This window comes from Neoarius graeffei, chromosome 27 (genome assembly GCF_027579695.1).
Source record: "Neoarius graeffei isolate fNeoGra1 chromosome 27, fNeoGra1.pri, whole genome shotgun sequence".
NCBI classification, from domain to species: Eukaryota; Metazoa; Chordata; class Actinopteri; order Siluriformes; family Ariidae; genus Neoarius; species Neoarius graeffei.
In genome coordinates this window covers 4,093,800-4,121,264 of record NC_083595.1, presented here as the reverse complement: position 1 = coordinate 4,121,264, position 27,465 = coordinate 4,093,800, and the positions used below count along the sequence as shown (strand labels likewise).

At 45.5% G+C, this 27,465-nt stretch overlaps 1 protein-coding gene across 15 annotated transcripts in view; it reads right to left on the bottom strand.

Moving 5' to 3' along the window:
• Positions 1-27,465, bottom strand: part of LOC132874855 (mucin-4-like) — a 36,233-nt gene that overhangs the window by 6,377 nt on the left and 2,391 nt on the right. For 3 of the 15 annotated variants that reach the window (XM_060911290.1, XM_060911289.1, XM_060911301.1), the window contains exons 2-15: positions 21,547-21,594; positions 16,372-16,419; positions 16,161-16,208; positions 15,956-16,003; positions 15,796-15,843; positions 15,527-15,646; positions 15,320-15,367; positions 15,043-15,162; positions 14,834-14,881; positions 14,621-14,668; positions 14,440-14,487; positions 14,230-14,277; positions 11,506-11,553; positions 7,340-7,390 (exon numbers count right to left, since the gene is read on the bottom strand). In XM_060911290.1, the coding sequence (XP_060767273.1) occupies positions 7,340-7,390; positions 11,506-11,553; positions 14,230-14,277; positions 14,440-14,487; positions 14,621-14,668; positions 14,834-14,881; positions 15,043-15,162; positions 15,320-15,367; positions 15,527-15,646; positions 15,796-15,843; positions 15,956-16,003; positions 16,161-16,208; positions 16,372-16,419; positions 21,547-21,550 (775 nt within the window). In that variant the 5' untranslated portion in view covers positions 21,551-21,594. Of the gene's footprint in view, positions 1-7,339; positions 7,391-10,441; positions 11,363-11,505; positions 11,554-14,229; positions 14,278-14,439; positions 14,488-14,620; positions 14,669-14,833; positions 14,882-15,042; positions 15,163-15,319; positions 15,368-15,526; positions 15,647-15,795; positions 15,844-15,955; positions 16,004-16,160; positions 16,209-16,371; positions 16,420-21,546; positions 21,595-27,465 lie in introns of those variants that run through there. The other 12 variants (XM_060911295.1, XM_060911299.1, XM_060911292.1 and 9 more) reach the window with 12 other exon arrangements.

Sequence of the window (27,465 nt, the reverse complement as noted above, 5' to 3'; positions counted from 1 at the left end):
CTTAGCCACTAAGGGGGCTAGTTGGTAAATGAGACTTTTACCAAACCTTGTCGGGAGCAAGGCAAAGGCATCTGTCTTCGTGTCAACGAAAGACTGTAACGCCAAACGCTGTTCTTTTTTTTAAAACAAACTTTCGCTCTAAACTATTCAGAACAGTGTCTAAAGCTTGATCGAAAGTTTGGTTCGTATCGCTCGCCGCCATGTTAAATGTGATCTGTAAACAGTCCCAAATAAACTACAAGCTTCCGTTTGTCGAGTAGTACGCATCACCGTCTTTCCACCCCTCCCCACTCTCTGATTGGCTCCCTAACTCAGGCGAGCCTTTAGACCATAGTTTCCATGCTGTCTTTTCAGATCGGAACGATTGTGCAAAGCAGCATGGGATTTCCCAGGCTAGGTGGATGGGTGTATATTCTTGAGAGCCATTTCTTGGAGTCTGATATTGTAATCAATTTTTCAAATAAAGGACCTTTATGGAATTTAATAAAATAAATACTGATTTATTTATTAATTACGATTTATTTGTATGTATAGTAGAAACTGATCTCAACCCATGCTGAGCAGGGTGTTATCAAACATGTGATTTAGATGGGAGGTTTCTTTTTGTTTCCATATTTGAGATTTTATTGTGGTTCTACTGACCAGGAAGTCTGGATTTGACCAGATTAGGGTGTGTTTGTAGGGTGTCATGCCAAAGTTTGTTGCTGTATTTATCTTCCACCAGGCTCTCAGAGTTGTGGAAATAGCCAGGTTTTTATAACAGGGGTGTTTTAATGGTTTTGCTCAGGAGGGGTGGATCTTTTATATCAATGTCACTGAATTCCAATTATTTTTTATCAAGTCGTGGGTTTTGATATTGATTTTTGTTGATCCATTTTGTAATGTACTGTAATTGGGGTGGTAAATAGTAATGTTGAAAGCTCAGCACCTCTAAACCTCTGTGATATTTACCTTTTTGTATGGTGGTTTATTTTTATCGTAAAATCTGGTTATTACTGAGTCAAAAGTGTAAAACCAGTTTGTGTTCGGCTGGATAGCAGTCATTGCAAATTGATAATTAATTTTAGGTAGAATATTCATTTTTTACTGTGGAGATTTGTCCAAAAAGGAGAAGGTGGAGGTTATTCCAATGTTCTGATGTAAACTCACATCAGAACCCATAGAAGGACTTGAGAAACCACTCCTACCAGTAGAACCAGTAATAAAGCACCAGACCCAGAGGGTTCCCCTGCTGAATTCTACAAACACTTTTGGTCAAGTCAAGTCAAGTCAAGTTTATTTGTACAGCGCTTTTAACAATAAACATTGTCGCAAAGCAGCTTTACAGAATTTGAACGACTTAAAACATGAGCTAATTTTATCCCTAATCTATCCCCAATGAGCAAGCCTGTGGCGACGGTGGCAAGGAAAAACTCCCTCAGACGACATGAGGAAGAAACCTCGAGAGGAACCAGACTCAAAAGGGAACCCATCCTCATTTGGGCAACAACAGACAGCCTGACTATAATATTAACAGTTTTAACAGGTATAACCCTCAACTGTCCTCATGGGGCCGTCCTTCACAGGAGTGGGGCGATAAAACTCCGACCAGACACAGGGCACCAGGATGGATCAAGCAGGTCCGAGGGGCAGAAGAGGCCAGCATCTCAATCCCAGGATCAACATGTAACTCAGAGGGACAGATGGGGGGGGAGAGAAAGAAAACACGTTGTTAGGTATGCCCTAAAAATGACAAGTATTAGATCTGTGTGGTAGGCTCGCAGAGACGAGAGTCTTTACATCAGGCATGACGCACAATGGCATGTTAATATGGTAAAAAATATATCATGACCTGCTCTGGCTGGATGCTTGATTGGGTGATGGGAGCACACTCCTCAGCAATGATGAGATGCAGATGGGACCCTTAGGCCTGGCCAAGACAATTCAGTTACATTTCACCGGGTCTGGGACATGCGACAGAACGTCTGACGGCCGATTCCCTGCAGGCTACGATAGCCAGTCGAGGTCCCCACCGTCTCCACCAAAAGATTTCCTGTTGACTCCATGTAACTCAGAGGGACAGATTTGGGACAGATTTGAGCTTGTGGGGGGGGGGGGGGGGGGGGGGGGGGGAAGAGAAAGAAAACACAGGTGGTTAGGTATGCCCAATGTCACCTGAATAAGTAGGAACAGTATACATATTGCACCGAGTACAAGCAGGGACTCCGGCAACTAACTATGACAGCATAACTAAAAGGAGAGAGCCAGAAGGTAACACAGGCATGAGGGAGCCCCGGGACATAAAGCAGCCAGCCACTGCACCGTCAACAAACTCGAGTGAGCAAGCGAGTGGGGACTGACAGCATCCATACATCCCAGTTTACCAAAACACTCTATGTCTGAGGACCCTCCAGATCTACTCCTTTACCTCATAAACACCATTAACAAAAGGCTTGACTAAACAGATATGTTTTCAGCCTAGACTTAAATGCTGAGACTGTGTCTGATTCCCGAACATTACTTGGAAGGCTGTTCCATAACAGTGGGGCTTTGTAAGAAAAGGCTCTGCCCCCTGATGTAGCCTTCACTATACGAGGTACCAGCAGATAGCCTGCACCTTTTGATCTAAGTAGGCGTGGCGGGTCATAGAGGAGCAGAAGTTCACTCAGGTACTGTGGTGCGAGACCATTTAGTGCTTTAAAGGTCAATAGTAGTATTTTATAATCAATACGAAATTTGATTGGGAGCCAATGCAGTGTGGATAAGACAGGCGTGATGTGGTCATATTTTCTAGTTCTAGTAAGGACTCTTGCTGCGGCATTTTGAACTAACTGGAGCTTGTTTATGCACTTATTGGAACATCCAGACAGTAAGGCATTACAATAATCCAACCTGGAGGTAACGAAAGCATGGACTAGTTTTTCTGCATCATGCAATGACATTAAATTTCTTATCTTTGCAATATTTCTGAGATGAAAGAAAGCTATCCGGGTGATGTTATCAATGTGAGTTTCGAATGAAAGACTGGGGTCAATAATCACTCCGAGGTCTTTTACTGCTGCACGTGAAGAAACAGAAAGGCCATCCAGAGTTACTGTGTAATCAGAAAACTTACTTCTAGCTTTATGTGGTCCTAGCACAAGTACTTCAGTCTTGTCAGAGTTAAGCAGAAGGAAATTTACAAGCATCCAGTGTCTAATGTCCCCAACACATTCCTCAATTTTATTAAGCTGGTGTCTCTCATCAGGTTTTGCAGAGACATACAACTGTGTGTCATCAGCATAACAGTGGAAACTAATACAATGTTTACGAATAATATCGCCCAAAGGTAACATATATAGAGAAAAAAGCAGTGGACCCAAGACAGAACCTTGTGGAACACCAAACTTTACCTCGGTACGTCTAGAAATATCACCATTTATATCGACATACTGATAACGATCAGTTAGATAAGACCTGAGCCAGGAGAGGGCCATTCCCTTAACTCCCACAACATTTTCTAGTCTATCCAGAAGAATGGAATGATCAATGGTATCAAATGCTGCACTAAGGTCAAGCAACACAAGTAGCGAGACACAGCCCTGATCAGACGCCAACAGTAGGTCGTTTACTACTTTAACCAGTGCTGTCTCTGTGCTATGATGAGGTCTAAATCCTGACTGATACATTTCATGGATGTTATTCCTATGTAAATATGAGCATAACTGCTGTGCCACAGCTTTTTCAAGGATCTTGGAGATAAAGGGGAGGTTTGATATTGGCCGATAATTGGACAGCTGACAGGGATCAAGGTCAGGTTTTTTAATCAGGGGTTTGATAACTGCTAGTTTAAAGGATTTGGGTACATAGCCAATCATAAGAGAAGAATTTATTATTTTTAGAAGCGGTTCAATTACTCCAGGCATTATCTGTTTGAATAGATGTGTCGGTAAGGGATCTAGTACGCAAGTTGAGGCTTTTGATGTAGAGATTAATGAGAGTAATTCAGTTTCTTTTAGGGGAGTAAAACATTCTAACTGATGATCTGATACAGTTATATTGTTAACTACAAGGTCGCTTTCATTGTCTAACCTTAAATTAGTAGTTTGAATTTTTTGTCGGATATTCTCAATTTTGTCATTAAAAAAATTCATGAAGTCGTTGCTACTACATACTGCAGGTGTGCATGTGTTGATAGTGGACTTATTCCTGGTTAATTTTGCTACAGTATTAAATAGGAATCTAGGATTATTTTTGTTATCTTCTATTAGGGAGGAGAGATATGTTGATCTCGCAGCACTAAGAGCTTTTTTATACTTCAGGAAGCTCTCCTTCCACGCCAATTTGAACACTACCAATTTTGTTTGACGCCATTTACGTTCCAATTTTCGAGTGGTCTGTTTTAATGTGCGAGTGTCATCATTATACCAGGGTGCTAATTTTTTGTCTCTGACCATTTTCCTTTTTAGAGGAGCTACATTATCTAAAGTATGGCGGAATGTTGACTCTAAGCATTCAGTTGCCTGATCAAGTTCTGCAGGGGCTGACAGTGACCCAATCAAAGTTGACAGCTCTGGGAGATCATTTATAAAGCTCTGTGCAGTAGTTGACGTGAAAGTACGTTTAATACAGTAGCGTGGTGAGGTGCATATATTATTACTCAGACATATTTTGAATGAGATGAGACAATGATCTGAGATAACTTCAGACTGTGGAAGTATGACTATATTGTCTACGTTTAATCTGAATGTTAGTATTAGATCAAGGGTGTGACCACCATTATGGGTCGGTCCTATGACATTCTGCTTAATCCCGACTGAATCTAAGATGGACACAAACGCTGTTTTTAAAGGGTCTTCTGGGTTATCAAAGTGAATATTAAAATCTCCGACAACTAAAGCTTTGTCTAAGGAAATAACCAAATCTGAGATAAAATCTGCAAATTCAGAAAGAAACTCAGAATATGGCCCCGGGGGCCTGTAAATAATAAGCAATGGAATTAACTGGGTAGACTTATTTTTTGAGGCTACATACATTATATGAGTATGAAGAACTTCAAATGTATTAAATTTATAACCAGGTTTGTGTGTTACACCTAGATAATCGTTATAAATAACCGCGACGCCTCCTCCTCTGCCAGTTAGACGAGGCTGGTGTATATAACTGTATCCAGGAGGACTCGCTTCATTTAATGCTATATATTCATTTGGCTTAATCCATGTTTCTGTTAAACACAGTACATTAAACTCCTGATCAGTAATGAGTTCATTAACCATTAGCGCTTTAGATGTAAGAGATCTAATATTTAATAGCCCCACCTTTAGATCAAAGGTGCTGGCAGCAGCTGTACAGTCAGTCTGATCTAATTTTATATTGATTAGGTTACTGGAACAAACTCTCTGAAAATTTCTACCTTTTTGTTGAGCTCGGGGAACAGACACAGTCTCGATGTAGTGGGCCCTGAGTGACGACTCTGTGCAGCTAGCAGACAGTCGGTTTAGCCTGTTCGTCTGCTCCCTGGCCTTGGCTCTGGATTGTCAGAAATTAACTAGGCCTGTTCTGAGACTATGACCTATGCTGCAGGAAATGAGAGCAGCACCTTCCCGAGTGGGATGGATACCGTCCCGCCCTAACAGGCCAGCAGTGCCCTCAAAATTAGCCCAATTATCTATAAAGCCCACACTGTTTTCAGAGCACCACCTGGACAGCCAGCAGTTCAGCGACCATAACCTGCTGTAAGCTACATCGCCACGCCGCATTGGGATGGGGCCAGAGCATACTACAGCATCGGACATCGCCTTCGCTAATTTAAACACCTCTACAAAGTTACTCTTAGTAACCTCAGACTGACGAAGGCGTATATCATTAGCTCCTGCATGGATAACTATCTTTGAGAACCTATGCTTGCCTAGGACCCTAAGATTACCTGCTATGTCCGGCGCCCTGGCTCCCGGTATACACCTGACTAAAGCTGCTGGTGCCCCTAAAGGCTGAGCTAATTTCACATGCCGTATGATAGAGTCCCCTATAACCAGAGCTCTTTCAGGTTTCTCAGTGGGTGCATCACTAAGGAGAGCAAACCTGTTCGACACGTGACGCGGAGAGGAGTGGTGCTCCCGTGGGCGAGCCTCAGCGGTAGCTTTGGCTCTACGCTTATGCCGCCGAGCCGTCACCCATTCGCCCCGCTGTAAGGGCTCTAATGCCGGAGTTGGGGGATTGCTAACTCCACCTAGGGCGTCCAGACTTTCCCTAACAGAAACTACACTGTTCTCACGCTCACTAACCTGCTCTAAAGCCTGGACACGCGCTTCTAGCACTGAAATCTTCTCCGTCAGAGAGCTAACTAATCTGCACTTATCACAAGTAAAGCTAATAAAGCTATCACTAGTGACGGAGGAAGAATGACTAAACATCCTGCACTCAGCACACTGAACAGGCTGAAGGTGTGCCATGATGAAAAGATTCACGTACCTTAAATGAAGATCTGTTGATATTAAAGCAGATCAGATGGCCTCCGCTTGTGGAGGAGAAAAAAAGAAAGCTTCCGGTCTCGGGGTTCTTCCGAAAAAAGAAAGAGAAAAAAACCGGAAAAAAAAACCGGAAAAAGGAAAGCGAAAGTGAAAAGTACAAAAATGAAAGCGACAGTATAATAAAAATGAAGACGATACTGGAAATTTATTTATAGAAAAAAAGTTAAAAAAGGATTAGTAATTAACGCCGGCACTCGCGGGAAAAAAGATTCGGCGCGAACAACTCAGGAAACAGGAAGTGCGTCAGAGCAATTACAGAGCATAGGCTAATTTGGTATACCATCTCACCACTTCTCATCAAAAGAGTTCAAGAAATCAAAAACACTAACCCTCTGAATTGAAGGTGTCATTCAATCCCAGAACAAACTGGCTTCATAAAGGTTAAACACTCATCCAATGACACACGGCATATTTTCAATCTGATGTATATTGTCCAAAAAAAAAAAAAAATCAATGCAGTTTGAATGACACCTTCAATTCGGAGGGTTAGTGTTTTGGATTTCTTGAACTCTTTTGATGAGAAGTGGTGAGATGGTATACCAAAAGTGTTTGTAGAGCCTGCTGCTTTATTACTGGTTCTACTGGTAGGAGTGGTTTCTCAAGTCCTTCTATGGGTTCTGATGTGAGTTTTGGGGTTGATGATGGGTTTGGATCCTTCACAGAAGTATATAGTGGACTGGAGAATGTCTGAAATGCAGTGTTGATGAATTCTGGGGAATGAAAGCTGTTCCTTTGTGAATCCATAATCACTGGAATGCTTGATTTTTCTTTGTCTCTCTTGAGCTGAGCTAAAAATCTGCTTGTCTCTGTGTGTGTGTGTGTGTGTGTGTGTGTATAGTCCATATACTCACCCATGTTAGACGTGACAGGGAGGGACGGTGCTGCTGCTCCTTTAGTGGAAGCTGTGTAGGTGTATAATGTAGAAACAAAGTCAGATCATTGTACAGGTGTATAAATACTGACTGTACACCCTGTGTCTCTCTCGGAGGGTGTGTGTGTATATATATATATATACACATATATATATATATATATATATATATATATATATATATATATATATATATATGTGTATATATATATATATACACACACACACACACACACTGTATGTGTGTAGTGTGTATATACACTGTTTGTATGTAATGTGTGTAGTGTCTCGTTGGCAGCGGCTGTCTATTGCTAGTGATGGTGAGTGCTTCATTAGGATGCACAAAAATGCAGATGGGCTGTGAGGCCCACACCAGAGCAACAGAATCACCTGCACTGGTGGCACGAATGGCCCGGCTGAGCTGCCATGAAATGTCTGGCTTCGTGAGCCCTCGTATGCTAGCAATTTACAACTTCTCAGACCTGCTGCCATCTCATTTAGTCCATTGCCACATGGTTTTCCTATTCTCCTCTCCTAATGAAGCACCTTGCACAGTAAGGTAAGGCAAACGATGTCATGTCCCCATCATGTTATCTCTCTGGACCGCCAGACCTGATGCCAAGTGGTGCACAAAAGTGCCACAGACCTAACGGGTATGAAAGTTGCCCCGCAGTGACAACTGACTTGCCGAGTGATGCCATTCATTGGCCATTTGAGTGGCTCTTCTGCATGCCATCAGGTGGTGTGCCACTGACCCTATTGGGTTCATTTGCCACATTGCACCAAAAATCACCCTGCTGCCAGCACCTTATTGGTGATGCACTATTTAACCCATAGCTGGAACTCAGGCAGGTGCTACCACTCTGGGTCAGAGCAGACCTGGGAGCAATGGTGATTAAGGGGTAACTCCACTTTCCGCAATACTCAAGACCTCCCAGACCTGAGACTCACCACTGGTTGCAATTTAAAGTCATACCCAGGACAAAGAATGACAGTATAATGCTTTATGGATAGAAATAGAGAATAGAATAAGATAGAGTAAGATAGCTTAGGAGAGAATAGAATTTGGTCATGGAAATTTGGTGAGGTCATGGAAAGCAACTTTTGGTTGGCCTTGAGGAGATTCTGGCAAACCATCTGGCGGCTCAGGAGGGGGAAGCAGTGCTCTGTCCTGACTGTTTACAGTGGGGATAGAGTGCTGTTGACCTCAACTGGGGATATTGTCTGGCAGTGGAAGGAATACTTTGAGGAGCTCCTCAATCCCACCTTCATGTTGTCCAAGGAGGACGTAGAGTCTGAGGGTGGTTGGGAAGACTCACCCATCATGGGGGATGAGGTTGCTGAGGTGGTTAAAAAGCTCTTTGGTGGCCGGGCTCTGAGGGTGGATGAGAGTTGCCCTGAGTTCCTGAAGGTGCTGGATGTTGTTGAGCTGTCTTGGCTGACATGCCTCTCCAACATTGCATGGAGGTTGGGGACAGTGCCTCTGGATTGGCAGACTGGGGTGGTGGTCCAAAGAGTGTGTTCCAACTATAGGGGGATCACACTTCTCAGACTCCCTGGGACAGCCTATGCTGGGGTGCTGGAAAGGAGAGTCTGGTTGATAGTCGAACCTCAGATACAGGAGGAACAAAGTCGTTTTGTCCTGGGCATGGAACACTGGAACAGCTCTTTACCCATGCTGGAGGGTGCATAGGAGTTTGCCCAATCGGTCTACATGTGTCTTGTGGACCTGAAGAAGGCTTACCACCGTGTCCCTTGTGGTGCCCTGTAGGGAGTGCTTTGGGAGAATGGGGTTAAGGCCCACTGCTGCGGGTCATTCGTTCCCTGTATGACCAGAGCAGGAGTTTGGTTTGCATTGCTGGCAGGAAGTCAGACTCGTTCCCGATGCAGGTGGGACTCCACCAAGGCTGCCCTCTGTCACCGGTTCTGTTCATAACTTTTATGGACAGAATTTCTAGGTGCAGCCAAGGGGTGGAGGGTGTCCAATTTGGTGGCCTCATGATTGTGTCTCTGCTTTTTGTGGATGATGCGGTCCTGTTGGCCTCATCAATCTGTGACCTTCAGCAGGCACTGGGACGGTTTGCAGCTGAGTGCGAAGCAGCTGGGATGAGGATCAGCACCTCCAAGTCCAAGGCCATAGTACTCAGCTGGAAATGGGTGGAGTGCCCACTTTAGGTCAGGGGGGAGTTACTACCTCAAGTGGAGGAGTTTAAGTATCTCGGGGTCTTGTTCACAAGTGAGGGTAGGGGGGAGTGGGAGTTGGACAGACAGATCGGGGCAGCATCAGCAGTCATGCGAACACTAAACCCGTCTGTTGTGGTGAAGAGAGAGCTGAGCCAAAAGGCAAAGCTCTCAATTTACTGGTCCATCTATGTTCCCACCCTCACCTATGGTCACGAGTTATGGGTAGTGACTGAAAGAATGAGATCGCAGATACAAACAGTTGAAATGAGTTTTCTCTGCAGGGTGGCTGGGCTCTCCCTTAGAGATAGGGTGAGAAGCTCAGTCATTTGAAAGAGGCTCAGAGGAGAACCGCTGCTCCTCCACATCAATAGGAGTCAGTTGAGGTGGTTCGGGCACCTTGTTAGGATGCCCCCGGACATCTCCTAATGGAGGCTCTCTGGGTATGCCCCACCGGGAGGAGACTCTGGGGCAAACCCAGGACACACTGGAGAGATTACATCTCAGCTGGCCTGGGAACGCCTCAGTATTCCCCTGGAAGAGCTGGTGGAGGTGGCCAGGGAGAGGGAGGTCTGGGCAGTTCTACTTAAGCTGCTACTCTTGCGACTCTGACCCGGATAAGTGGTAGAAAATGGATGGAGGGATGGATGGATGGATGAAGAATAAAATATGACAAATTATTATATACTAAGATAGAACATAGAGAAGAGAATACATGTGCACAGAACAGAGGAGAGCATGACATGATAAAATAGAATAGGATAGACATTAGGACAATATAATAGAGTATATTATAGGAGAACAGAAGGAAATATGATCAAATAGAAAGCATTTTGAAGACAGAAAAGAATGACAAAATGCTAAACATTATTTTTACTTTGTAGAAAAGAATACAGTCATGACAATACAACAGAATAGAATAAAAAAGGAAATGACAGAATAGAAAGCATCATGAAGACACAGAACAGAACACAACAAAAACACCCCACATATCCACAGAAGAGACCGTAGTGTCTCGTATGTGTAGTATGTATGTATATAGTGTGTATGTGTGTGGTGTGTATGTATATTGTGATATCACGAGAGGCTGGCTGGCTCTCGGCGGGACCCTTCAATCAGTGCAAGGACACAAAGGTTAAAATAAATCAAGATTTTTAATGTTATGCCAGGAAATTTAAACAGAAAAGGTAACTCAAAGTCCAATGTTGAAACGAAGATGGATTCCCAAAAGTCAAACTCAAGCAATGTCTCTGGCTTTAGAACAACAAAATTATAGGCAGGTTTCCTTCAGTCCAATATCCCGTTTTCAGAACAAACAAAATCTTCTGCCTTACTTTGAGTCCGGTCAACAATCCCTGTAGTCTTTAGCCCGGTGGCAGCCCAGTCGCAGGCCTTCATAAAACAGGTAAGTCCTTCAGTGCAAAATCCTTCAGGTAAGAATTCCAGATAAGCTTTTCCTTCAAATACTCCGCCCAACAGGTTCCACTCAGCAACGGGAGTCCATGAACCTCTCTCCTCCACATTCAGACTGGGAGTTTTGAGCTCTCACAAAGCCCTCTTACTCATCAGGCCCTCATTGGCCACAGGTGTGTTGTCGTGTTGGGTGCTGAGGGTGAAGTTCCCAACTCCACCACCAGATGGAGTCATAGCTGCCAGAAGTTGGAGCCATCTGCGTATGACATAGCGCCCCTCGATGACGCAGCTTCTCGGGATATCACAATATAGTGTGTATGTATATAGTGTGTAGCATATTGTGTGTGTAGTGTATTGTCCATATACTCATTTGTATTAGACGTGACAGGGAGGGGCGGTGCTGCTGCTGCTGTAGGTGCATAATGTAGAACCAAAGTCAGGTCACTGGACAGGTGTATAATTACTGACTGTACACCCTGTGTGTGTATGTGTGTGTGTGTGTGTGTGCGTGTGCGCGCGCGCGCGCGCGTGTGTGATTGTCCATATACTCACCCATGTTAGACGTGCCAGGGAGGGACGGTGACGTTACTGCAGTGGAAGCTGTGTAGGTGTATAATGTAGAAACAAAGTCAGGTCATTGTACAGGTGTATAAATACTGACTGTACACCCTTTGTCTCTCTCTGAGTGTGTGTATGTGTGTGTGTGTAGTGTATTGTCACTAGAGGTGTACATGTGTATAATTACTGACTGTACACCCTGTGTGTAGTGTGTGTATGTCAGTGGCGGCTGCTGGTTTTTAAAACAGGGGAAGCCCATTTTACGCATTCATCGTAAAACCTGTAGGCCGGATATCAAAGCATAGAAAGGTGTGCCCCATTAGCATAGTGAACTAGACAACCCTACCTAGTGGCAGAAAGTATTTTTGCTTGTACATTTCATGTTATAGTCTGGCTTGCCAGGCTAGTGCCTCATATCCTTAATCAAAAATATCAAACATCCAAAAATCACTGGCTATTCAACGAAGAGCCTTGAACATCATACCCTGATATGCAACACAGAGTCTTTAACACAACACCCAGCTGTGCAACACATCCTTGAACATCTTCTGCAACACAGTCTGGAAATTCATAACCAGGTAGGCTATGCAACACACAGAACCTTGAATATTATACCCAGGTATAACCTATAACACAGAGCCCACCATTCTCTTAACATTACTGAACAATATACACACTTCACATTCATGAACATGAACACTATTTATACACAAATTCTGCCCTCCGCTCCTTTTCCAGAAAATGGTCTGTGACCCTGTCATACCAGCTGGTTGTGCTTTCCAGAGACTTCACCAATTTCTGTTAGCAGCTAGCACTGCAGATCCCAATAAGACTCAAGCTAGCCTACAACCAGATTGAACTACAAATGAAATAAACGAGTGAATTCGCGAATGATCAAACTGATAGAATGGATGAAAGTTAACGGAGCACAACGAGTAATATTTACATTTATTTACAGAGTAATGTACAGAGACATCAATGAGAAGAAACGTTTATATGAAAAGAAAGTCGGACAGCACTTTGGCACACGACTACACTTTCTCGACATCTGCTGGGGACTGACTGATCATACTTCCGTGTTCCTCGCCGACGCCGAAGTACAGAGCCCGCCCTCCTCATGTCTTTCAAACACTACCTCCAATAATCCTTCATCAGCTCGGCTTCTTGTCCCTCCCAGTCACTATGTTTACATGCACATAGAGAGAATCGAATTTCTGCCGTTGCTCGACTGAAATCGAAGTTCAAAATGCCATGTATACACCTTAATTCGGCTGAAATTGAACCGAACTTGATTTCTCGGAATCGAGCTACACGACCTAATTTATGCGATTTATGCCGAGCTACTTTGTGCATGTAAACCCTATCGAGCTAGTTGTCGAGCTACTTCCGGAAGTGACGAGTGACGAGACCACAAGCGGGAAACACAACAGCCTCGGTCGGCATGACAAAGAATCATGACAACGGCATGAATCTTTTCTTTTTGTGGCATTGTTTGCACTGTTAAAATTTAGCTCACTTACTGTATCACCAAATACATCTGTACAGCTGTTGCATAGCTGTGATTTGTGTACATAAACAAGTCATTGTATTTGTGTGTGTATATATATATATGTCCAACATCTGAAGAATGTCAATAAAAACAAAACAATTGAACTTTTTGTGTGTTTATTAAGACATAAGTTAAATTGTAAGCAAAAAAAAAAAAAATTTTGTAAGCAAAAAATGGACTTTAGAAAAATATTATTGTGCAAAATAAGTTGTCTTACAAAACAGTGTTCTGCGCCGGACAGTTTGTAGCCATACAGTCTGTTAGAGCAAGCCGAACAGCTTGAACACGGAACTGCTAGTGTTGCCAGATTGGGGGTTTTAAGTGCATTTTAGCGGATTTGAACATGTTTTGGGCTGGAAAACGTCAGCAGTATCTGGCAACACTATAGCTCTTCTTCATGACGACAACCGGAAGTGTACCAACACGATGGGGCGTGTAGCGCCACGTGTGGCACGGGTGCACAATGCACCTTGCACAATAGCCCGATTTCACTTGTGCATGTAGGATTGGATTTCTCTGGCACCCCTGCTGGGACCCTTTGCTCGATTACCAACAGCAGCTTGATTTGGACATGCATGTAAACGTAGTCATTGTCTCGTTTAGTCCCAGAGAAGCCCGGCTTCCCTGGAAGTGACGATTTTGTCGATTTTAACCAATAACAACTGGCCGAAATTGGCTGTTCAGAGCCCTCTCATAGACTGCAACGGATACCCGGCTGCCAGCCATAGAGCCCATTGAAATAAGAAAGGTTACAGCCAGCGTTGCCAGATTGGGCGGTTTTAAGTGCATTTTAGTGGGTTTTGAACATATTTTGGCTGGAAAACGTCAGCAGTATCTGGCAACGCTGGTTACAGCCTGGCAGCAAAGGTGATTCTCGTAGTGAACTGCAAGTTCGTCACACATCACTCAAATAAGTTACAGGATAGTTATGAACGTAAATACAATCTTAGGCATATATTATGTTATGCAAGTTACTGTTTTAATGAGAATTCAACGTCGTAGATGCTGCAGTTTGGGGAGAGAATTTTAGGGGAAGCTCGGCTTCCCTTGTTGTCTCTGAGAAATCGCCCCTGGTGTATGTGTATAGTGTGTGTGTGTGTGTGTGTGTGTGTGTGTGTGTGTGTGTGTGTGTATAGAGTGTGTGTGTAGTGTATTGTCCATATACTCACTCATGTTAGACGTGCCAGGGAGGGGCGGTGATGTTACTGCAGTGGAAGCTGTGTAGGTGTATAATGTAGAAACAAAGTCAGGTCATTGTAGAGGTGTATAATTACTGACTGTACACCCTGTGTGGGTAGTGTGTGTGTATGTGTATAGTGTGTGTGTATGTGTATAGTTAGTGTGTGTGTGTGTGTGTGTGTGTGTGTCCATATACTCACCCATGCTAGACCTGACAGGGAGGGACGATGCTGCTCCTGTCGTGGAAGCTGTGTAGGTGTATCATGTAGAAACAAAGTCAGGTCATTGTACAGGTGTATAAATACTGACTGTACACCCTGTGTGGGTAGTGTGTGTGTGTGTATGTGTATGTGTATAGTGTGTGTGTGTCCATATACTCACCCATGCTAGACCTGACAGGGAGGGACGATGCTGCTCCTGCAGTGGAAGCTGTGTAGGTGTATAATGTAGAAACAAAGTCAGGTCATTGTACAGGTGTATAATTACTGACTGTACACCCTGTGTGGGTAGTGTGTGTGTATGTGTATAGTGTGTGTGTGTGTGTGTGTGTGTGTGTGTGTGTGTGTGTGTGTGTGTGTGTGTCCATATACTCACCCATGCTAGACCTGACAGGGAGGGACGATGCTGCTCCTGTCGTGGAAGCTGTGTAGGTGTATCATGTAGAAACAAAGTCAGGTCATTGTAGAGGTGTATAAATACTGACTGTACACCCTGTGTGGGTAGTGTGTGTGTATGTGTATAGTGTGTGTGTGTGTGTGTGTGTGTGTGTGTGTGTGTGTGTGTGTGTGTGTCCATATACTCACCCATGCTAGACCTGACAGGGAGGGACGATGCTGCTCCTGTAGTGGAAGCTGTGTGTGTGTCCATATACTCACCCATGCTAGACCTGACAGGGAGGGACGATGCTGCTCCTGTCGTGGAAGCTGTGTAGGTGTATCATGTAGAAACAAAGTCAGGTCATTGTAGAGGTGTATAAATACTGACTGTACACCCTGTGTGGGTAGTGTGTGTGTGTATGTGTATAGTGTGTGTGTGTGTGTGTGTGTGTGTGTGTGTGTGTGTGTGTGTCCATATACTCACCCATGCTAGACCTGACAGGGAGGGACGATGCTGCTCCTGTCGTGGAAGCTGTGTAGGTGTATCATGTAGAAACAAAGTCAGGTCATTGTAGAGGTGTATAAATACTGACTGTACACCCTGTGTGGGTAGTGTGTGTGTATGTGTATAGTGTGTGTGTGTGTGTGTGTGTGTGTGTGTGTGTGTGTGTGTGTGTGTCCATATACTCACCCATGCTAGACCTGACAGGGAGGGACGATGCTGCTCCTGTAGTGGAAGCTGTGTGTGTGTCCATATACTCACCCATGCTAGACCTGACAGGGAGGGACGATGCTGCTCCTGTCGTGGAAGCTGTGTAGGTGTATCATGTAGAAACAAAGTCAGGTCATTGTAGAGGTGTATAAATACTGACTGTACACCCTGTGTGGGTAGTGTGTGTGTATGTGTATAGTGTGTGTGTGTGTGTGTGTGTGTGTGTGTGTGTGTGTCCATATACTCACCCATGCTAGACCTGACAGGGAGGGACGATGCTGCTCCTGTAGTGGAAGCTGTGTAGGTGTATCATGTAGAAACAAAGTCAGGTAATTGTACAGGTGTATAATTACTGACTGTACACCCTGTGTGGGTTGTGTGTGTGTGTGTGTGTGTCCATATACTCACCCATGCTAGACCTGACAGAGAGGGACGATGCTGCTCCTGTAGTGGAAGCTGTGTAGGTGTATCATGTAGAAACAAAGTCAGGTCATTGTACAGGTGTATAATTACTGACTGTACACCCTGTGTGGGTAGTGTGTGTGTATGTGTATAGTGTGTGTGTGTGTGTGTGTGTGTGTGTGTGTGTGTGTGTGTGTGTCCATATACTCACCCATGCTAGACCTGACAGGGAGGGACGATGCTGCTCCTGTCGTGGAAGCTGTGTAGGTGTATCATGTAGAAACAAAGTCAGGTCATTGTACAGGTGTATAAATACTGACTGTACACCCTGTGTGGGTAGTGTGTGTGTGTATGTGTATAGTGTGTGTGTGTGTGTGTGTGTGTGTGTGTGTGTGTGTGTGTGTGTGTGTCCATATACTCACCCATGCTAGACCTGACAGGGAGGGACGATGCTGCTCCTGTCGTGGAAGCTGTGTAGGTGTATCATGTAGAAACAAAGTCAGGTCATTGTACAGGTTTTAAGGGTGTCAAGATGTGGTGAGTTAGGATCCAATAGCAGAACCCAAACCAGAAAATCCAGTGAATAAAAAATGATTTAATTAAAGTCCAAAAAGAGTCAACGAACAAAAATGGCAAAAATAATCCAAATAACGAGGTGGACAAAGTGCTAATATGAAAAAAAAACATGAAAAATAGTTCTGACAAAAACTGGAGACAAAAAACATAGTGCAAAAAACATGAAAAACTGACAAAACGTGAGTGCAAAGACCTGTGGCTAAGACTAGGCAAAACAGAGAGCAAAAATCCAGGAAGCAAAAAAATGGCACAGAGACAACGTGAGAAACAGACAAGACATTCTGGCAAAGTCCCCTTCTGAGAACGGCCTATTTATACACAGCAGAGCAGACGAAGAAGTGAATGCCGGCAAGATGGAAGTCCTGTCCCGGATCCGGATTGCGCTGAACTGGGAGATAGTAAATCTCCAGAGTGGAAGTCCAGGGCAGATCATGACAGTAACCCCCCCCCCCCCCCCCCCCCCCAATGAGCGCCTCCAGCAAAGGACTGGAAACCAGAGGTTTAAGCTGTGATACATGAAAGGTGGGGTGAACACGTCGCATGGTGAGTGGTAATGCCAGTCTAATGGAACATGGGTTGATTACCTTCTTGATGAGGAAGGGTCCAAGGAACCTGGGTGCCAGCTTGTGAGAGACGGCCCTAAGTGGCAGGTGGTGTGTGGAGAGCACAACTCATTGGCCCACTCGGTAAGTGGGTGCCTTGGAGCGACGTTTGTCAGTCTGCTTCTTGGATCCAAGTGCGGAGCGAATGCTATGTATATGCAGTGGTGTATAAAGGCCTGGGCTGATGGTACAGCGACCTCCTCCTCCTGGCTGGGGAACAGTGGTGGTTGGTAACTTGGTGAGCACTGGAACGGAGAGAGACCTGTGGCAGAGGAAGGGAGAGTGTTGTGCGTATTCGATCCAAGGTAGGTACTTGCTCCAAGAACTGGCATCCCTGGATGCCATGCATCTGAGTGCAACCTCGAAAGCCTGGCTAGCCTGTTCTGCCTGGCCGTTGGTCTGTGGGTGGAAGCCTGAGGAGAGACTACAGGTGGCCCCGATGAGTTTACAGAAGGCTCTCCAGAACTGTGCAGTGAACTGAGGACCCCGGTCAGAAACTATGTCGGTAGGCAGACCATGTAGGTGGAAAACGTGGTGGATGAGTAGTTCTGCAGTCTCTTTGGCTGAGGGGAGCTTGGGCAGAGGAATGAAATGGATGGTCTTAGAAAAACGGTCAATGACAGTGAGGATGCATGTATTGCCACCTGAGTTGGGGAGTCCTGTGATGAAGTCCAGGGCGATGTGAGACCAAGGTAGATGCAGAATAGGAAGGGGTCTTAGTAAGCCAGCAGGGGGTCGATTGGCTGTCTTGTTCCGGGAGCATGTATTGCAGGCTGCCACGAACTCCTGGATGTCCTCCTTGATGGATGGCCACCAAAAGCACTGCTGGATGAGAGCCAGGGTTCGGGCGGCTCCCAGATGACAGGCCAGCTTGGAACCGTGACCCCACTGCAGCACCTGAGTTTGCACATGACAGGGAACAAACAGATGGTTACGAGAAATATTGTTGGAGTTACCTTCACCAGGGTCCTGCTCCAGGGCCTTCTTCACAAGCGTCTTAACTTCTAGAATAGCGGCTCCCACCAAGCAGCGTGGAGGAAATATAGTCTCGGGTGGCTTGGACTCCTCTTGGTGGGAAGAGAACATCCTAGACAGGGCATCGGGTTTGCCGTTCTTGGAGCCTGGGTGGTAGGAGAGCATGAAGTTGAATCGGGAGAAGAAGAGAGACCAACGGGCTTGACGAGAGTTGAGACGTTTGGCAGACTTGAGGTACTCCAGGTTTTTATGGTCAGTCCAGACTAGGAACGGGAGGTCAGACCTCTCAAGCCAGTGCCTCCACTCCTCCAAGGCTAGTTTCACAGCCAGTAGTTCTTGGTCGTCGATGTCGTAGTTTCGTTCAGCTGAGGATAGCCGGCGGGAGAAGAAGGAGCATGGGTGGACCTTGTTGTCGTTGGCCCTCTGGGATAGGATGGCTCCGACCCCTGACTCGGAGGCATCAACCTCGATGATAAACTGCTTGCTGGAATCGGGTATGGTGAGAATGGGTGCTGTGGTAAACCTGTGCTTGAGACTGGAAAAGGCTTTCTCTGCTTCCTCCCCCCACTTGAACTTGGTCTTGGTTGAGGTCAGGGCTGAGAGAGGTCCAGCCACCGTGCTGAAGTTGCAGATGAAATGCCTGTAAAAGTTAGCGAATCCCAGGAAGTGCTGGAGCTCTCGTCTCGAAGATGGGGTGGGCCAGTCAGCGACTGCCTCCAGCTTGAGGGGGTCCATCTGGATCTTGGCTGGTGAAATGATGAACCCCAGGAATGAGACAGAGCCTTGGTGGAACTCGCTCTTCTCTGCCTTAACGAACAGCTTATTCTCCAGCAGGCATTGAAGAACCTGACGGACATGACCCCAATGTTCCTCCAGGGAATGAGAGAAAATCAAGATATCATCCAGGTAAACAAAGACAAAGGTGTTAAGAAAGTCCCTCAAGACATCATTAACCAATGCCTGGAATACTGCGGGTGCGTTAGTCAGGCCGAAAGGGACTACGAGGTATTCATTGTGGCCTGTGGCGGTGTTGAAGGCCATCTTCCACTCCTCCCCTTCCCTGATCCTAACTAGGTGATAGGCATTGCATAAGTCCAGTTTAGTGAACACCTTAGCTCCCTGGAGTAGTTTGAAGGCTGTAGTCATGAGCGGTAGTGGGTAGCAGTTCTTGACTGTGATGGCGTTGAGACCTCAATAGTCAATGCAGGGGTGGAGCGACTTGTCTTTCTTCTCCAGGAAGAAGAATCCTGCCCCTGCTGGGGAGGAGGAAGGGCGGATGATTCCAGCTGCCAGAGACTCAGTGATGTATTTCTCCATGGCTTGTCTCTCGGCGGGGGAAAGAGAGTAGAGACGTCCCTTGGGTGGCGCCGTCCCTGGCAGGAGGTCAGTACCACAGTCACAGGGCCTATGAGGGGAAAGGGACACTGCTCAGGTCTTACTGAAGACAAGCTTGAGATCCAGATATTCTGGAGGCACATGAGAAAGGTGGGGAAACTCGCTGGCTGAGGGCTGAGGTGGTTTGGCGGGAGGCAGGGCTGAGTTCAGGCAGGAGGCCAGGCAGGAAGGACTCCAGCCTAAGATGGTGTGGTCAGTCCAGTTTAAGTGGGGGTTGTGCTGCATCAACCAGGGTAATCCAAGAATAACGGGAACGTGAGGGTTGTTCATGATGTGAAGTTGTATAGTTTCGGAGTGATTGCCTGAAATCCTTAGGATGAGCGGGGTGGTGAGGTGAGTGATGGTGGTCAAGCCAGTGCCATTGAGTGTCAGGACAGTGAGAGGGACCTCGAGGGCGAGTAACGGGATTCCGAGATCCTTGGCGGTGGCGGAGCAGATCATGTTCCTGTCCGCCCTCAAGTCTACGAGCGCCTGAAGATGGTGATGCTGGTTGTTGAGAGTGATGATAACGGGGAGCAACGGTCGGTCAGCAGGGGACTGGTTCAAAGCATTGTCCACCAGGGCCCCTCGATTCATTGGTGGGCTAATCCTTTTAGCAGGCAGGGTTGGCAGATGTGTCCCTGATGACCGCAGTAGAAGCAAGCCCCCGTGCTCTGTCGGCACAGTTGTTCCTCCGCTGACACCCGCACCCGATCTACCTGCATGGGTTCGATGGACAAGACGGGAGGTGGAGAGGGGTTGAAGTTGAGGCAGTTCCTCTCTCTCCTCCGTTGTTGAACCCGAGCATCAATACGATTGGCAAGGTCCATCAGGCTGGAGAGGTCTGACGGCAATTCCTGAGAGACGAGTTCATCCTTGATGGTGTCGGATAAGCCATGTAGGAACGCGTCGACCAGGGCACTCTCGTTCCAACCACATGATGCTGCCAACATCCGGAACTCGATGGCATAATCCGAGGTAGATCGGGACCCCTGCCGCAGCTCCATGAGCCCTCTTTCCGCCTCCCAGCTGGACAGAGAGCAGTCGAATGTTCGCCTCATTTCCTCAGAGAATTCCTTGAAGCTGGAACAACAGGGTGCATCGGTGTCCCAGACAGCCATCCCCCATTCCCTGGCCTTGCCGGTGAGGAGCATGATGGTATAGGCTACCTGGCAGCGTTCTGTGGGGAAAGCCAGAGGTTGAAGCTCCAAGATCAGTGAACACTGACAAAAAAGATCTGCAGGTACCTGGTTCTCCACTGTAGGGCTGAGGCGAAGGGAGTCTTGGTTCGTGGAGAGCATTGGTGGCGGGAGGTGAAGAAAGAGATGGCTGGGCAGGGGTAGGCACGGCTTGGGAGTGCTGGAGTTGTGTGGCTAGGAGGTTGAGTGAGTCAGACAGGGTGGCCAGGTTCTGAGTGATCTGCCTGAGTTCCTGTTGGTGGGTCCCAATGAGGGCTCCTTGCTGCTGCATAGCCGTTCTCAGATGGTTAAGTTCCGCTGGATCTATGTTGGCCAGAATGTACTGTTAAGGGTGGCGAGATGCGGTGAGTTAGGATCCAATAGCAGAACACAAACCAGAAAATCCAATGAATAAAAAATGATTTAATTAAAGTCCAAAAAGAGTCAACGAACAAAAATAGCAAAAATAATCCAGACAACAATGAGGTAGACAAAGACAAAGTGCTAATATGAAAAAACATGAAAAATAGTTCTGACAAAAACATAGTGCAAAAAACATGAAAAACTGACAAAACGTGAGTGCAAAGAACTGTAGCTAAGACTAGGCAAAACAGAGAGCAAAAATTCAGGAAGCAAAAAATGGCACAGAGACAACGTGAGAAACAGACAAGACGTTCTGGCAAAGTCCCCTTCTGAGAACGGCCTATTTATACACAGCAGAGCCGACCAGGAAGTGAATGCCGGCAAGATGGAAGTCCTGTCCCGGATCCGGATTGCGCTGAACTGGGAGATAGTAAATCTCCAGAGTGGAAGTCCGGGGTGGATCATGACAACAGTTGTATAATTACTGACTGTACACCCTGTGTGTGTAGTGTATTGTCCATATACTCACCCATGTTAGATGTGACAGGGAGGGGTGCTGCTGTTCCTGCAGTGGAAGCTGTGTAGGTGTATAATGTAGAAACAAAGTCAGGTCATTGTACAGGTGTATAATTACTGACTATACACCCTGACACCCTGTGTGTGTGTGTGTATATATATATATATATATATATATATATATATATATATATATATATATATATATATATATGTGTGTGTGTGTGTGTGTGTGTATGTGAAAGTTCTTAAGGATCCTGGAGAACTTTAGCTCAAATAGACTTAGGGACATAAAGCCGGTTGATGGGCCCAGAACCTGGACCAGGATCATTCTTAAGGGCTTGCTGTACCTCAGTAATAATATTCCAGCAGACTGGTGCCATGACTCTGGAGCTGAGTAGAATGGGCTCAGGCTGGATCTCAGGAGAATCTGAGAGGAACTGTAAGCAGAGGGCATAGGGCTTCTGATTCTTGGTCCCTGGACAGTCAGACAGGGTGAAGTCAAACCTGTTGAAGAACAGAGCTCAGCATGCCTGCCTTGGACCGAGCCATTTGGCCTGTTGGATGTATTCCAGATTTTTGTGCTCAGTCCAGACTAAGAAAGGATGTTGAGCTTCTTCCAACTAATGCCTCCACTCCTCAAGTGCCAATTTTACAGCCAGTAATTCCCGGTTCCTTATATTGTAATTTCTCTCCGTGGCCATGAGCTTGCAGGAGAAGAATGCACAGGGATGTAGTTTCCCATCACTTGCCGTCTGTGACAAAACTGCTCCTACTCCCACAAAAGAAGCATCCACCTCCACAATGAAGGGTCGATCCAGCTCAGGCAGACAAAGAATGGGAGCTATGGTGAACTTCTGTTTGAGGATGTTAAAGGTCTTGTCTGCCTCAGGGGACCAAGCAAAGGGCACCTTATCCTTTCATGTCAAAGCAGAAATAGGAGCAGCAATGGAACTAAAACCCCGAATAAAACAATGATAAAAATGTGCAAAGCCCAGGAACCTTTGGGTCTCCTTAACTGAACTCAGGGTTGGCCAGTCTCGAACAGCTTGGACTTTCCCAGGATCCATCTGAATGCTACCTTCTGAAATGATGAACCCAAGGAAGGCCACTTCCTTAACATGAAAGTCACATTTCTCTGGCTTTACAAAGAGACCATTTTTCAATAGACAGTTCAAGACTTGGCAAATGTGTTGGACATGCTCGTGTAAGCTCTTGGAAAAGATCAAAATGTCATTAAGGTACACAAAGACAGATTGGTTTAACATGTTCCGAAGGACATAATTGATCAGAGCCTGGAAGACAGCTGATGTGTTGGTGAGGCCAAAGGGCATAACCTGGTATTCATAGTGCCCGGTAGGAGTGTTAAAGGCTGTCTTCCACTCATCACCTTGTCGGATTCATACCAGATGGTAGGCGTTTCACAAGTCCAACTTTGTAAAGATGGTGGCACCTTTAAGAAGTTCAAAAGCAGAGGCCATGTGGAGTAGCGGGTATCGGTTCCGGATAATGATCTTGTTTAAACCTTGATAATCTATGCAAGGCCAAAGACCTCCATCTTTCTTCCCCACAAAGAAGAAGCCAGCCCCAGCAGGTGAAGATGAGGGATGGATGAAACCTGATGCGAGAGCCTCCTTGATGTAATTGTCCATAGCCTGTCGTTCAGGGGCAAACAAAGAAAAGATGCGGCCTCTAGGAGGAGAGGTACCTGGCAGCAGGTCAATGGCACAGTCATAGGACCTATGGGGTAGGAGGGCCATTGTTCTCTTCTTGCTGAATGCTTCCTACAAGTCATGGTACTGAGAGGGAACTCAGGATAACTCGAGAGGTGACAAGGGCTCAGAGCACTGGATAGGTTGATGTAAGAGGCAAGAAGTGTGACAGGCAGGGCCCCACTCGATTACAGAACATGTAGACCAGTCAAGGTGTGGGTTATGGAGCTTTAACCAAGGAAATCCTAACACCACTGGATACTCTGGGGACTGGATGAGGTGGAAGGACATCTCTTCACAATGGTTATCAATCAGGACTCTCAATGCAACAGTTCTGTGACGAACACAACCATCACCCAGGGGTTGACCATCCAAGACTGCTACAGAAAGGGGAGAATCCAGGCTGGTGGTAAGGATAGACAAATGCTTGGTGAGAGAAGAGTCCATAAAATTACCTGCTGCCCCTAAATCCACAAAAGCTCAAAGAGAGTGCTCCTGACCACCCCAGGCAATGGAAATTGTAATGGAGACCAGCAACAGGTAGCTCAGGAGAGGAGGCCACCCCTGTCACAGCCCTCCTGAAGCTGGATGGGGTTTGGCCTTTTCCCACCAACTCTGGGCAGGAACTTCAGAAATGGCCTGGTGCACCGCAATAGAGGCAGCAATGTTCCCTCATCCGTCTGTCATATTCAGTCTGGGAAAGCCATGTGCCCCCCATTTGCATCAGCTCAGGGCCATTCTCCACTGCAAAGGCAGCTGGATCTAGAGGAACCTAAGGACTGGTCCTTTTGAGGCCCTTAGCTAGGGACTTCTCCTGAAGATGATTGTCCAGATGAATGACCTCGGCTATCAAAGTCTCCAAATCCTGTATCTCTTCCCAAGAAACTAACTCATCTTTAATCCGGTCAGATAGTGCCTGGTAATAGGTGGCCCCAGCAACTCTCATCTGCGAGCATCCGGAAGTGGATGGTGTATTCTGCAGCCCACTGACTTCCCTGGTGCAGCTGGCTAGCAGCATCCCGGCCACTGGCTGTTGGATTGAAGACCCTTCGCATCTCCTCAAAGAGGTGGTCAAAGGAAGAGCAGATGGGATCTTGCCAGTCATGCAAAGCCGTTACCCAGGCCAAAACTCTGCCAGGATGACATAGGCAACTGTGGGGAAGGTGTTGGGTTGCAGAGTGAATGTCAAATGACACTGTGTCAGGAACCCACAGCACTCATCTGGGTCTCCACTGAATCTCTGTGGGTTAGGCAGGCGAGGTTCCAATGCACCCTCAGGTGGGACTTAAGGTTGGGGAGGAACAAGGGCTTGAGAATTTCCCTCAACCCATGCTGATTCAGCTCTGCCTGCTGAGTTAGTATTTTCCACCTGGCTGTTTACAACAGATACAAGATGAGTAACTGTGCTCAAGAGGGCTTGGGCTCCCTGCTGAGTCCATGATGGCTGAGTTATTCTGTCAGGCGGACGGGGGCTTGAACCCAGGTCTCTGGGCTGAGAGAAGGTGTAAGATCCCCTGAGCCACCATGAATAGATGAACTGGCCCCAATTGCAGAGAGACACATTCACAAGAAGGTAGCTGCAGACCTTTCGTTTGGATCTGGCAAATTCAAACAGGTCCCATACAAGGTCTCAGTAACAGAGTTCACAAAAGGAAGTTCAAAAAGCAAAATCCAGGAAAAAACAAGCCAAAGGAAAAAACACAGAAGATCCAAAAAATAACACAGATGAGATTCCAAAACTGAGAGCAGCAGCAGCAGCAGCAAAAAAAAAAAAAAAAAAGCACTAAGACAGTGTCAAAAAAATAGCAGTCAAAAGGTCTCAAAGTCAAGGCTAACATACTCAGGAGCTCAGCAGACTGTAGAACTCAGCAAGGAGCACAAGGCTAGGCACACAATATATACCTCCATGTTAACTAGACACAGGTATAAACAATTAGCAAAATAGACACAAATGGGCAAAATGGGTACATCTAGTGGTGGAAGAGAGGAACTGCAACGTGTGAAAAGTCCTAAATCCTGACATGTGGTGTGTGTGTGTGTGTGTGTGTGTGTTTGTGTTATGACGTCATTATTGCTGATACCGACAGTTTTCTTGGATTAACTCACTAGAATTGGCTCCCTACATGGCACTGTGACACTGCTCTGTGATTGGACCAAGTCGAATGCATTCATTAATTATTCATGAAATCATCAGGACTTTTTTTATGGAAAAGACATTTTAGCTAACTGCTCGCAAAGTAGCTCACTTCAGTCACAACTGGTCATGAGCCTCGATTTACATGTTTATTTTCTCACTTATTTAATAAATACTAGAGAATATACGTATTACTGTTACCATAGCAACCACAGTTTTGTTCATTGTTTCATCTCTGAACAACCTAAATTGAACACACACACACACACACACACACACACAACTTGTTCTTGCCATCAACACTTAATTCAATAATAATGGTGTCTGATTTTGCTCCCACACCCTGAAAACCTCCCAGAATGCCGAGCAGGTCAGAGCCATCCGGAGGACATGCTGAGTCAGCGCTTCACTGTCTGCCAGCATCTGTTCAACACCAGAGAAGTGCACACTTCAGTGTTTATCTCTTGTTTTTGGTGCAGTGTGTGTTCTACAGGGTCATTCATCATCGATACGAACTCGAGGGGGGATGTTTGAGAAGTATTTAAGTAAAGAATAAAAGTAAAAGGGTAAAAGTGTGTGTGTGTGTGTGTGTGTGTGTTATCAGGGTTTGGGTCAGTAGCAGATGGGGAGTGCGTGACCTTTCGGCACTCCCATACAATCTAACACACACACTCTCTCTCTCTCTCTCTCTCTCTCTCTCTCTCTCTCTCTCATCCTGTGAACAGGTTTTATTTCTATCTGGTGGTCATTTAATTGGTGGTGGTGGTCATGGAAACAGAAACTTGCACCAATATCTCAAATAGCAAAATGATTTAAAACTAACATTTGGATTAACTCTGTCGTGAATTCTTCCTTCACTCGTTTATTCTACAACTCAAAATAAACCTGCATATATTTGCATAAATTAAATTACACTGGAATCATTTGGTGTGAATAATAAAAAAAAAAACAGCTTCCGCAAACCATCAAATATTTTAATTAATTTGTCACTTTTTATTGAACTTGTTTTCGGTCATGGAAGGATGACAAAGTTTCGGATTATGTTATGATTTTTTAAAATGTTAAATGTTAAAGTTAGACAACCTTTCGATTTCATAAAATCATTGAAATTTAGTTCATTCTGAAATGTGGTGATTGTGATATCTGTTTATTTCTGTCATATCTCACAAAATATCAGGCCATTCTGTGGCTGGGAAGTTATTTAATTTGAGGGGATTAAAGCAAATAATGTGCATGAAATCGCTCGCTTCGCGCAGTCAAGCAGACAGAGGAAGTCCGTGTGCGCATGCGCAGGTTTACCTTCTTCTTCTTCTTTTGGGTTTTACGGCAGCTGGCATCCACAGTGTTGCATTACTGCCATCTACAGGTTTCCCTTTGAGTGTGCACTGACAGTTCCATCATTCTGTCGCTAAACGAACAGCTGATCACACCGAGGTGCTCGCTGAGCGCCCATATTTATTAGTTTGGTCCTGTGTTTCCTTTCCTTTGTATAGAACATAATGTCTTTTCTTCTTCTCGCTTTCCGGTACTGTAGTCGGTCTTTCACGTTTCATTCGCACACTCACGCCCTCCATTTTTCTCTCCTGTTTCAAATTTGTATCCCACAATGCCTTGCATGAACAAGGAAAGCCCACCACGTGATGCATGACATAGTATCTTGTATTGGGTCATGGTGAAGCAGGAAAAAATAGAGAATTTAAAGCCACGTGGAGATAAAGTCATTAATTGTTCTATTTTTAAAAAATAATAAAATTGGAAGTCTGTGATTTGAATTCTGTAGCTTTCGGTCACTAAACAAAAATAATTGGGTGTCGGGGAAAATTCTTTCTATGGCCTACAATTGAAAAATCTGAAAGGCAGTACAGCTTTAATAAATTATATAAAGAGTGAAAGAAACGTAAGCTGAAATGTAATCGTGCACTTGTGGATGACTGACGAAGCCAGAAAGAAAAAAAAAATCTGTCGATGAACTCACATGGCACACAATCTGAATCTAAAATGAAATGTATTCAAATCATTTGAATCAGTTGCTTTTAGATTATTGAATCAGTTGCATTTGAATCAGCTGCATAAAAAATGAATCATT